We start from the raw sequence: 13,467 nt of genomic DNA, 5'->3' as shown, positions 1-13,467 counted from the left end.
ATTCCAGGATGTCTGGCTCTAGGTGAGTGATCACACCATCGTGATTATCTGGGTCGTGAAGATCTTTTTTGTACAGTTCTTCTGTGTATTCTTGCCACCTCTTCTTAATATCTTCTGCTTCTGTTAGGCCCATACCATTTCTGTCCTTTATCGAACCCATCTTTGCATGAAATGTTCCCTTGGTATCTCTAATTTTCTTGAAGAGATCTATACTTTTTCCCATTCTGTTGTTTTCCTCTATTTGTTTGCATTGATCACTGAGGAAGGCTTTCTTATCCCTCCTTGCTATTCTTTGGAACTCTGCATTCAAATGCTTCTATCTTTCCTTTTCTCCTTTGTTTTTCCCTTCTCTTCTTTTCACAGCTATTTGTAAGGCCTCCCCAGACAGCCATTTTGCTTTTTTGCATTTCTTTTCCATGGGGATGGTCTTGATCCCTGTCTCCTGTACAATGTCACAAACATCTGTGACACTCTATCAGATCTAGTCCCTTAAATCTATTTCTCACTTCCACTGTATAATCATAAGGGATTTGATTTAGGTCATACCTGAATGGTCTAGTGGTTTTCCCTACTTTCTTCAATTTAAGTCTGAATATGGCAATAAGGAGTTCATGATCTGAGCCACAGTCAGCTCCCGGTCTTGTTTTTGCTGACTGTATAGAGCTTCTCCATCTTTGGCTGCAAAGAATGTAATCAATCTGATTTCGGTGTTGACCATCTGGTGATGTCCATGTGTAGAGTCTTCTCTTGTGTTGTTGGAAGAGGGTATTTGCTATGACCAGTGTGTTCTCTTGGCAAAACTCTATTAGCCTTTGCCCTGCTTCATTCCGTATTCCAAGGCCAAATTTGCCTGTTGCTCGAGGTGTTTCTTGACTTCCTACTTTTGCATTCCAGTCCCCTATAATGAAAAGGACATCTTTTTTGGGTGTTAGTTCTAAAAGATCTTGTAGGTCTTAATAGAACCATTCAACTTCAGCTTCTTCAGCGTTACTGGTTGGGGCATAGACTTGGATTACTGTGATATTGAATGGTTTACCTTGGAAACGAACAGAGATCATTCTGTCGTTTTTGAGATTGCATCCAAGTACTGCATTTCGGACTCTTGTTGACCATGATGGCTACTCCATTTCTCCTAAGGGATTCCTGCCTGCAGTAGTAGATATAATGGTCATCTGAGTTAAATTCACCCATTCCAGTCCATTTCAGTTCGCTGATTCCTAGAATGTCGACATTCACTCTTGCCATCTCCTGTTTGACCACTTCCAATTTGCCTTGATTCATGGACCTAACTTTCCAGGTTCCTATGCAATATTGCTCTTTACAGCATTGGACCTTTTTTCTATCACCAGTCATATCCACAAGTGGGTATTGTTTTTGCTTTGGCTCCATCCTTTCATTCTTTCTAGAGTTATTTCTCCACTGATCTCCAGTAGCATATTGGGCACCTACCGACTTGGGAAGTTCCTCTTTCAGTATCCTATCGTTTTGCCTTTTCATACTGTTCATGGGGTTCTCGAGGCAAGAATACTGAAGTGGTTTGCCATTCCCTTCTCCAGTGGACCACATTCTGTCAGACCTCTCCACCATGACCCACCCGTCTTGGGTGGCCCCACACGGCATGGCTTAGTTTCATTGAGTTAGACAAGGCTGTGGTCCTAGTGTGATTAGATTGACTAGTTTTCTGTGATTGTGGTTTCAGTGTGTCTGCCCTCTGATGCCCTCTTGCAACACCTACCGTTTTACTTGGGTTTCTCTTACGTTGGACGTGGGGTATCTCTTCTTGGCTGCTCCAGCAAAGCGCAGCTGCTGCTCCTTACCTTGGATGAGGGGTATCTCCTCACAGCCGCCCCTTCTGACCTTGAACGTGGAGTAGCTTCTCTTGGCCCTCCTGCGCCTGGTGGCTCAAACGGTAAAGCGTCTGCCTACAATGCGGGAGACCCGGGTTCAATACCTGGGTCAGGAAGATTTCCTGGAGAAGGGAATGGCAACCCACTCCAGTATTCTTGCCTCCCCCGCCCCCCAAAAGGTGCTCAAAGAAATATCTGATACTAACTGTAGAATTCTGAGGTTGTGTCAGGAGCCTCTAAGACCACCTCCAAATGTGATGATTGCTTAGAGGAATCACAGGATTCAGCATATAGTCATCCTAATGACTACGATTTTGCAAAGAAAGGACACTTTCCATGGGGTGATGTCCAGGGGAAACCAGACATAAGCTCCCAAGAGTCCTCACCCAGTGGATGCAGCAGGACACATGCTTCATTCCTCCAGTAATAAGTCATGACAGCACATATGAGATGTCTACTAGGGAAGTTCACTGGAAATGAGCCTAGGGCTTATAGTAGGGGCACATATTAAAATTCCAGACTCTTATGAGGAGCGTGAACAGGGCTTTCAAAGAATAGCAGTCATCAGGCCTGCTCTGTTAACGCTTTTCTACACAGAAATAAGTTGAATGATTTTAAAAATTAACTTAGGACCTCTTCTCACAGTTTTATGGAGACATTATTTACATACCATAATACTTTAAATTCATCCATTTAAAGTATACAATTCAGTGGTTTTTAGTACATTCGTAGGATTGTTAAACCAGTCAGTTTTATAACATTTATATCACCCCAGAGAGAACCCCATACCTATTAGCAATCATGCCCCATTCTCCTGTGTCCTACCCCTGACAACCACTAATATGTTCTCTGAATCTCTGGATTTGCTTATTCTGGGCATTTCATATATCTGGAATCAGAGAATGTGTGGTCTTTTGTGACTAACTTTCATTTAGCATAACGTTTTCAAGCTTCATAATGTTGTAGCATGTAATCAGTACAGTTCAGGAGACCTGGCGTGCTGCGATTCATGGGGTCGCAAAGAGTCGGACACGACTGAGCGACTGATCTGATATGATCAGTCACTCAGTCGTGTCCGACTCTGCGACCCCACAGATTGTAGCAAGCCAGGCCTCCCTATCCATCACCAACTCCCAGAGCTTGCTCAGACTCATGTCCATTGAGTCAGTGATGACATAAACGTTAAATAATTAGTAAGATGTCTATACAAAAAGCTATATTAAGTTTTTGTACTTTTTGTTACTAGAGAAATCCCTAAGACTTCATGACTCTTAGCCAATACAGCTTTGATAATCTGGTTTCAGAGTTACAAAACAGGGTTTTTTTGATGATAGTTGCATCATAAATGGATAATGACAAGTGAGGGAAAGGATGATAGAGTAGAAAACAAAGATGAAATAAAGTTGTCTGTCTGTATTTTATTTTTAACTAGAGTTTACGTTTGGGTCTATTCTTTGTTTTATACAGTTCTATGGAATTTGACAAATGGTGCTAATGTGTGTAATGTTGCATTTTTAATCCCACATACCAGTAGTTAATTGTTGGTATACAAGAAAGCACTGACTCTTGTATATTAAAATTTATGTCCTGCAACTTTGCTACAACTGCTTATTGTTCCAAGAGTTTTTTGTTGTTGTTGATTCTTTTGGATTTTCTATGTAAATCCTTTCTGTGTAAGTCTTGTTATCTGCGAACAAAGACAATTTTGCTTCCTTTCTGATCTGTGTATTTTTTTGTTTCCTTTCTTTGTCTTACTGGTTTAGCTAGGGTTTCCAACATGGCATTGAAGAGGAGTGGTGAAAAGGGGCATCCTTGTTTTGGTCCTAATCTTAGGAGAAAAGCATCTTGTTTCTCATCACTAAGTATGACATTAGGTTGAGAGAGTTCCTCTGTATTCCTAATTTGCTGAGTTTTTAATCATGAATAGGTGTTCTGTTGATATGATCATATGAATTTTCTTTAGTGTGTCAATGTGGTGGATTACATTAATTGATTTTCTAATGTTGAACCAGTCTTCAGTTCAGTTCAGTTCAGTCGCTCAGTCATGTCCGACTCTTTGTGACCCCATGAATCACAGCACGCCAGGCCTCCCTGTCCATCACTAACTCCTGGAGTTCACTCAAACTCACATCCATCGAGTTGGTGATGCCATCCAGCCATCTCATCCTCTGTTGTCCCCTTCTCCTCCTGCCCCCAATCCCTCCCAGCATCAGTCTTTTCCAATGAGTCAACTCTTCGCATGAGGTGGCCAAAGTACTGGAGTTTCAGCTTTAGCATCATTCCTTCCAAAGAAATCCCAGGGCTGATCTCCTTCAGAATGGACTGGTTGGATCTCCTTGCAGTCCTACTTGGTTGTGGTGTACAATTTTACATATTATTGGATTCAAAATTGTAGTATTTTATTGAGGATTTTGCATTTATACTTGAGAGTTTTTCCTATAGTTTTCTTTTCTTGTAATGTCTTTATCTGGTTCTACTATTTAGGTAATGCTGTCATCATAGAATGAATTAGAAGTATTCCCTTCTGCTTTTATTTTCTGTGAGAGATTGTAGAGAACTGATATCAGTTCTTCTTCAAGTGTTTGATAGAACTCACCAGCGAAGTCATCTGTGCCTGGTGCTTTCTGTTTTGGAAGATTATCATTTACTGATTTTTTTTTTCTTTTTGCCACACTGAAATTCCCTGATTCAATTTCTTTATCACATGTAAGCCTATTCATATTCTCTATTCCCCCTCATGTGAGTTTTGGTAGATTGTGCTTTTCAAGGAATTGATCCATTTGCTCTAATTTAATCTAATTTTTAGGTGTGCATCTCCAACACATTGTACTCTGAACCTCTTAAAAGCCTAGATTAGGGAATTCCATGGCATTGCAGTGATTAGGACTCTGCTCTCACTGCCAAAGGACCAGGTTCAGTCTGAATTCAGTTTCAGATCTGTGAACTAAGATCCTATAAGCCATGTGTTATGGCCAAAAAAAGAAAAAACACACACACACACACACAAACAACAATAAAAAAGCCTAAACTGTTTGTTATTCATCTGTGTGTCTTGCCCACCCAGCATAGTAGGTAGTCAATAAATGTTTGGATGACTTAGGTTAAAGGACTTGTAAAACTTCAGCTACACTGGATGCTCAGGTTTATTTGCTTTGTACCTAGTAATTAACTATACACTGCTTTCTGAACAGAAGGAACAATACCAAAAAGCATAAAGTGGTTGAAAAGATATTATTGTCTAATATTTGAGAGCTTACTGTGTGCCAACATGTGTACTAGTATGCACAGTACTATATACCAGGTGTAAATAAGCCTCTAAGTGCATCACATTTAATCTTGACAACAACCCTGTTAGATAGGTAGTGATACTAAGACATCATATAGATTGTCTTAAGAGTATTTATAAAGAGAATTACCTAGAAGAGTAATTCCTAAAAGAATATACCTAAATTGAAACATTGCCCGTAAGAGACAATCTAGCACAGTGATTAAGAGCAGGGACATTAGAGGCCTGAGTTCAGTTTCCAGCTCTGCCTCCAATAGCTGCCTCCAGTAGCTGCCTCCAATGGCTTTGTCATTGTGGGCAAATTGCTTAAGCTTTTTCTTTATCTATTAGGTGAGGATAAAATCAATATGTGCCTTTTAGGTCAACATGAAGATTGAATGAGATAACATGTGTAAAGTACTTAGAATAGTTCCTATCATTTATTGATAAATGCTTAATAAATATTAGCTATTAACAGAGGCTTTATAATGCATCATGGCTAGGAGCATAGACTTGGAAGATAGATTAACAGAGTTCGAATTCTGTTTCTGCCACTTACTAGCTGTGTAACGTCTAACATGTAACTTAATCTCTTAACATGTTAACCTCTTCATGACTCATTTCCTTGTCTGTAAAATGCAGATAAGAGTAGCTGCCTTGTAGATCCTACACAGTGTAAGAGCTGTAAAAGTGTTATTATTTATGAAACCTGAGAAGTTATATCTCAGTACATTTATAAATTTTCTATGTGCTTTAGAAGTTTTTGTCAAACAAAATCTTAGGTGATATTTCTTATATGACAAAATATAAACACAGATGCATACACAGACAAATGGTAGTTGGGGTGGGCAGAAAAGGATGGAGGAAGGTGGTCAAAAGGCACAGCCTTCCAGTTATAAATATTCGTAAGTCATGGGATGTCACGTGCATTATGGCAACTGTAGTTAATCATAATGTATTGCATATTTACTAAGAGTAAATCTTAAAAGTTCTCATCACAAGGAGAAAAATTCTGTTGCTGTGCATAGTGATGGATGTTAACTATGAATTAAGACTTGCTGTGATGATCATTCTGCAGAATATACAAACATTGAATCATTACGCTATATTTCTGAACCTAAAATAATGTTATATGTCAGTTATATCTCAATTTACTAAGAAAGAAAAAAACCCAGTAGAGTATTAAACCACTACAAATGAAAGTCTTGAGTGGGAAATTTTATTCTGAAGTGCACAAAGGGGCAAAGCTATGATTATGACTGTTCTTCACACATTATCACCTTTCATTTCAAGAGTGCTCTCTGTTACCAAAAATACACAGTAACTCCTGTTAAAGCCATTTTGAGACCTTTAAAAAGAACATATATTTTTTTCACTTTGGACCCGTGGTTTTTCCACATGGCAAGATGTACCCATCCCACCCCCAGGGGTCCTCTGGCATTGTCTGAAGGTGTTTTTTATTATAAAACTGGAATGTAGAGGGATGTGCTCGCTACTGCTCACAGACACTGCTGAACCTCCTACAATGGATGGGCCAGCCAGCTCAACAAAGAATTATCTCTCCCCAAGTGTCAATGGACTGAAGTTGAGAAAGCTCTGCTCTGGACCAAAAGGGTTAATGCCTTTTTCCCAAGGGTATATATCTACTATCTTAATTTGAAATAGGATCTCTGACTGCAGACATGGAGGTAGAGTCTCAGTGTTATATCCCTTAACCAGAGCAATTTATGTAAACTTTTAGAGAATTAGTGGTCAGTAATGCTTCTTCTTTTTGTGTCTGTTTGTGTGTAGGGTTTGTGAAACAGGATCTGACCACCAACCTCTTAGTGATAGTCAACAAAAAAATTGTGAATATTTTGTCGACAGCCTTTTTGAGGAAGCTCAGAAGGTTGGTGCCAAGTGTTTGTCTCCCACTGAACAAAAGAAACAGGTAAGAGTCCATAAATCTTTTCTCTCCTGATATTTCTCAAATATGGACCTTTAGAGGTCAAAATTGTTTTCGTACTAATCAGTTCAGTTCAGTTGTGTCCAACTCTTTGCGACCCCGTGAATCGCAGCAATCCAGGCCTCCCTGTCCATCACCAACTCCTGGAGTTCACTCAAACTCATGTCCATCGAGTCAGTGATGCCATCCAGCCATCTCATCCTCTGTCATCCCCTTCTCCTCCTGCCCCCAATCCCTCCCAGCATCAGGGTCTTTTCCAATGAGTCAGCTCTTCGCATGAGGTGGCCAAAGTATTGGAGTTTCAGCTTTAGCATCAGTCCTTCCAATGAACACCCAGGACTGAGCTCCTTTAGGATGGACTGGTTGGACCTCTTTGCAGTCCAAGGGACTCTCAAGAGTCTTCTCCAACACCACAGTTCAAAAGTATCCATTCTTCTGCGCTCAGCTTTTGTACTAATAGTAAGATACTATTTACTTTTTTCAGTGTATTGAGTTTGCACTGATATTGCAAAAGCAATGGTCAACAAAACTGGCACCTCAGGAGGAACTGAGGCTGTGGCACCACACAGCACCACATCATACCAGTAATTACTCTACTCTTTTCTTTGCATTTGCAGGGGGTGAAAAACATTGGTTTCAATTAAGAATGTCCAAAAAAAAAAAAAAAAAATTAAGAATGTCCTTGATAGAGCAGTGAAACTTAGAGATTCCATTAAATCCTAACCCATCAATAACCTATCTTACTAACTTTCTGTATAATAAAATATGAAGTATATACATAAAATGAGGCTTCCCTGGTGGCTCAGACAGTAAAAAATCTGCCTGCAATGCAGGAGACCCAGGTTCATTCCCTGAAGAAGGAAATGGCAACCCACCCTAGAATTCTTGCCTGGAGAATTCCATGGACAAAGGAGACTGGCAGGCTACAGTCCATGGGTAGCAAAGAGTTGAACACGACTGAGAGACTAACACACACACACACATATGTGAAACTCTTCTGCAATATACAGAAGTATGTTAAGGAAAAGTACAGTTGCTTGAGATGCAAGCTGAACAGTCTGCTTTTTCATGGTGTACTGTTTTTACTGGAAAGGATGCTTTACAGACAACTGATTTTTCAGTCTTGGCTATTCGGCAGACATTTCCTCAAAATATATAAAGAGAGTCTGACACTTCAAGGAAGTGAGATGATCCAGAAGATGTTGAGAGATTAAATATTTCTAACAGTAACACTGACAGTTCTTTTTTTAAGCAAATTATTGTGTTTTTTTTTTTTTTTTTTAATAATTTTACTTATTTATTTATTTTTGCCTGTGCTGGGTCTTCAATGCCGCGCAGACCTTTCTCTAGTTGTGGTGAGCAAGGGGTACTGTCTAGGTGCGGCGCACAGGCTTCTCATTGCAGTGGCTTCTCTTGTGAAGCACTGGCTCTAGGGCATGCAGGCTTCGGTAGTTGCGGCTCCCCAGTTCTAGAGCACGGGCTCAATAGTTGTGGTGCACAGCCTTAGTTATTCCACAGCATGTGGGATCTTCCCGAATCAGGGATCAATCCGTCTCTCTTGCGTTGGCAGTCAGATTCTTTATCACTGAGCCACCCAGGAAGTCCAAGCTGATAGATTACATTTGAAGGAATAGCTATTAATTACTCTTAGTTGTTTTTCCCCCATTTTTATTTTTAATGTTCAAAGTCCAATGTTCAAGTCGTTTCAGATTTCTCTAGCTGTTGAGAAGTCTGTTCTGACGAGACAGCATTAGTGCCCTCTGAGATAGAGCACAGGATATTCTTCCAAATGAGTTCTCCTAAAGAAAATGATTAATGACTTACTTTAAAATATTATTCATTATGAACTAGATTATACATGAACATTATAATTTTTGATATTTTATATTTGAAGCTAGCTCTTAAGAATGGTATATTTAAAATTTTTTAACTGTGTAATGGGTGTTAATTATACTCATTCTGTAATCATTTTGCAGTATATACGTACATCAAGTCACTATGTTGTACTTGTAAGACTAATACAATGTTATATGTCAATTCTATCCCAATTTTAAAGAAAAGATTGATACATAAAATATATATTGATAGAAATTTTCAAAGGATTTTTAATCTACTAGTACATTTTATTGATTAACATTATACATTTTGTTTCTTACTGCTTTGCAGGTAGATGTAAGTATAAAATTATGGAAAAATGGATTCACTGTCAATGATGACTTCAGAAGTTACTCTGATGGTGCAAGTCAACAGTTTCTGAACTCCATCAAAAAAGGGTAAGCGGTCTTTGTTAGCAGAAGGATATTTTAGATATGTTTCATTTGGAAGATTCCTTTTTAATGTTGTTCACACATCCTTACACATTCAAAAATACTTTTTCTCTTTTAAATTCAGACTTTTCATAAGATGGGTTTACTTAAGAGAACCACAGCTATAATCTTGAAGGGTCAGGAATGTGAATTCTGATCAACCAAAATCTGACAAATTAATTCACTTTGCCAAGTGTTACTTAATACCACATCACATCCTACTTGTTATTTAATAATTATGTTTAAAGATCTTTATAGTTGTTAAATTGTGATTTCCATTGCCCTGTAGTGTTTTATATTATATATTTATAAAAACTTGAAAATCACCCATAATTTCATTACCCAGAAGTAATAGCAGAAGTATTACTGCTATTAACATTTCTGTTGAATTTCATTTTGGCACTTTCTGTCCATAGATTTATACATAATTGTGCATATATTTTAAAAAGTATTTTAACTTTATCTTAAAATACTTGAATATATCTGTATATTATTTTGTTACAATGATGAGCCATAATTTATATATATACACCTGGTTGTTGGTGATTTGATTATGTCTTAAGTCTCCCACTATAAAAAAATATGTGACTATCCTTGTGTTTAAATTTTTAAGAAAAATAACAGCTTTATTTTTTAATTAAAGTTTTATTAAAAAAAATAAAGTTTTATTAAAATAAAATTAACCTACCATAAAATTTACTCCTTTAAAATATACAATTCATAATTTTTTAGTGTATTCACAGAGTTATACAACCATCAGCACATTAATTCCAAAATATTTCTTTTTTCATCACCCTAAAAAGAAACCCCATGCTAGTAATCACTGTCCACTCTCCATTTCCCCCTCCTCAAAACCCTGCACAACTGCAGTCTACTTTTTACTTCTATGGATTTGTCTATTTTGAACATTCCATATAAATGGAATCATTTTGTGTTTGACTTCTTTAACTCAACACAGTATTTTCAAATTTCATTCATGTAGCTTTTAACAGTTCTTCATTCCTTTTTTATTGCCAAATAGTGTTGCATTGTATGGATATGCTACATTTAGTTTATTCACTTCTCAGTAGAGAGACCTTTGGGTCATTTCCACATCTTGCTTATCACAAATAATACTGCTCTGAACATTTGTGTACAAGTTTCATGTGGACATATGTTTTCAGTCATCTCAGGTCTAGGAGTGGAATTGTTATCTCTGTTTATGAAGAAATGCCACACTGTATTCCGAAGTGATTGTACCGTTTTATATTCCCGCCAACAGTGTATCAAAGTTCCAGTTTTTCCATATACTTGCCAACACTGGTTTTTTAAATTATAACTATCCTACTCATTAAGAAGTGGTATCTTGTGGTTTTCACTTGCATTTCCCTAGTGACCAGTCATGTTGAGCATCTTTTCATGTACTTGTAGGCCACATGTATATCTTCTTTGAAGAAATATCTATTCAGATCCTTTGTCGATGTTTTTACCCTTGCCACCTGAGCCCATAGCAGTGAAAGTGTGGAGCCTTAACCACTGGACCACCAGGGAATTCCCCCCTGCCTACTTTTAAAATTTAGGTTATTTACCTTGCTGTTGATCTGTAAGAGTTTGTGATGTATTTTTGAGACTGTTTTCTCCCATTCTTTTATGTTTGTTGTTGTTTCCTTTTTTTGATGGTACTCTGGAGCACAAAAGTTTTTAATCTGAAGAGTCTGTGATTTATTGATTTTTTTTTTCTTTTGTCACTTTTGTCTCTGGTGTCATAGCTAAGAAAATATCATTTATGTCAGGGCATTAAAGATTTTACTCCTATGTTTTCTTATAATTATATTCAAAGTTTGACTAGTATCTCAATTACTCTTTCATGATAAATTGATAAATTAATGTGTAAAAGGCATGAACATTCTTTCAGCTATTGATGCTTATATTTATGCTTCTGCTTTATTAAAAAAATACACAAAATTAAATTCTGTCCCATAGCACTGTCCTTAACATATGATTTTATGTGTGACATCAATTTAATGGTGCAAAGCACTTATTTTGGTCAGTTTTTATTTCAGAATGGTTCATAATATTCTGCATGTAACCAATTTTCAATATATACGTATACATATATAGGTCTGTACATATGTATACGTACAATGTATATACAAATTATAAATTATTTTGTATTACATAATTTTTAATCTTTTTCAAACTTATACAAAAGTCATAAGTGAAGTACCAAGAACTTTTCTAAAAGCATTTGAGAGTGAGTTGCCAAAGTAATGCTTCTTCATCCAGAATAGTTTGTATTTTTTATAGGAAAAAAAAGAAGGAAATGTATTTTCCTATGTAACCACAATACAACCATCTAATGATGTATGATTATCATTTAATCCTCAAACATTTTCAAGAGTCGCTATTTATCTTAATACTATCCTTTAAAAAAAAGGGAAATATATTTACCTCTGTAACCACAACACAACCATCTATTAATGTATGATTATCATTTAATTGTCAGACATTTTCAAGAGTCGCTATTTATCTTAATACTATCCTTTATAGCAAAAGCATCCAATTCAGAATTACTTATTGCTTTTAAATGTCATGTCTCTTTCATTTCTTCAAGAGGGAACAGTTCCTGAGTTTTTGTTTTTGTCTTTTTTCAGTGACCTTGACACTTGAAGATTATGAGCCCAAATTATATAGAATGTCTCTCAATTCAGATTTGTCCCATTTTTAATTCATGATAGCCACCTTTCCAAGTAGCTTAGTGGTAAAGAATCCACCCGCCAATGCAGGTGACATGGTTTTGATCCCTGAGTGGGAAGATCCCCTAGAGAAGGAAATGGCAACCCTCTCCAGTATTCTGGCCTCAAAAATCCAATGGACAGAGAAGCCTGGTGGGCTAAAGTCCATGGGGTGACAAAAGAGTCAGACATGATTTAGCAACTAAATAACAACAATCCTTGATAAGACTAAAGTACACTTTATTGGTAGGAATATCACAAAAGTAATGCTATCCTAAGTTCAGTGGTAATTTGTTCTTTGCTTTTTTAAATAGCTTTATGTTTTTCTTTAGGCTTTTTTCATTTTATCTGATTTTTGAACTCTATATAAATGGAATGTGTTTAATTTTTGTGTCTACTCAGTTTATTTCTTTGGGATATTCATCTGTGTTGTTGCATATAACTATAGTTGGCATGAATCTCAGAAGCAATATAAGAAAGATAAATTTGATTATGTAAAATCAATTGCCAAACTGGGAATACTTGTTGCACTTATATCCTGTAAATGGAATATATACAGATTTCTTACAAATCAGTTAGAAAAAGATGAAAAGAGTATTTTGTATGTTTGTACTTGATCTACTTTAAAACAGAATAGCAGTATGCAAAATACAGAATAGTGTGTATAGAATAATACCATCTTGGGAAAAATTACAAATCTGTGGTATTTTACTATATAGAGAGAAAAAATTTAGGAGACTCACCCCAGTTTTTTATCAAGAGAGGAATTCTAAGGACAGTCACTTTGGAGGGAGGGGACTGTTACTGTGTAAGTCAATTTGTATTTGTATTTTTTGTCTTGCTTTTCTGGAACAAGCATGTAGCTATATTTTCATTTTTAAAAATGAAATAAGATCTTGATTTTTCTTGCACATTATTAATCCTATTTAGATACCTATGAAAGTGATCAAATTGTTTAATGTTAGCAGTATGTAGTCATCAAATGTTTTGTGACTTCAGTGTTACTCTGGACAAACTGAATAGCTCAAGCTGTTCATGAATTTGAAGTTTTAAAATTCTACCATAAAAAGGAACACATTTGAATCAGTCCTAATGAAGTGAATGAACCTTAGAACCTATTATACAGAGTAAGTCAGAAAGAGAAAGACAAATATCATGTTCTGACTCAGCGACTTCCCTTTGACTTTTCACATTTATGCACTGGAGAAGGAAATGGCAACCCACTCCAGTGTTCTTGCCTAGAGAATCCCAGGATCGGGGGAGCCTGGTGGGCTGCCGTCTATGGGATCGCACAGAGTCGGACACGACTGAAGTGACTTAGCAGCAGCAGCAATGCATATATATGGAATCTAAAAAATGGTACTGAAGAATTTATTTACAGGGCAGCGGT

General features: G+C 36.9%; 1 protein-coding gene across 5 annotated transcripts in view; it reads left to right on the top strand.

Moving 5' to 3' along the window:
* UBXN2A (UBX domain protein 2A) overlaps positions 1-13,467 on the top strand; it is a 31,100-nt gene that overhangs the window by 10,713 nt on the left and 6,920 nt on the right. For all 5 annotated transcript variants that reach the window (XM_005213043.4, XM_005213044.4, XM_059891453.1 and 2 more), the window contains 2 exons: positions 6,904-7,042; positions 9,224-9,330. In XM_005213043.4, the coding sequence (XP_005213100.1) occupies positions 6,904-7,042; positions 9,224-9,330 (246 nt within the window). The remainder of the gene's footprint in view (positions 1-6,903; positions 7,043-9,223; positions 9,331-13,467) is intronic.

This window comes from Bos taurus, chromosome 11 (assembly GCF_002263795.3).
Source record: "Bos taurus isolate L1 Dominette 01449 registration number 42190680 breed Hereford chromosome 11, ARS-UCD2.0, whole genome shotgun sequence".
Taxonomy (NCBI): domain Eukaryota; kingdom Metazoa; phylum Chordata; class Mammalia; order Artiodactyla; family Bovidae; genus Bos; species Bos taurus.
Note: the sequence above shows the minus strand (reverse complement) of the source record. Positions and strands in the feature narration are given on the sequence as shown.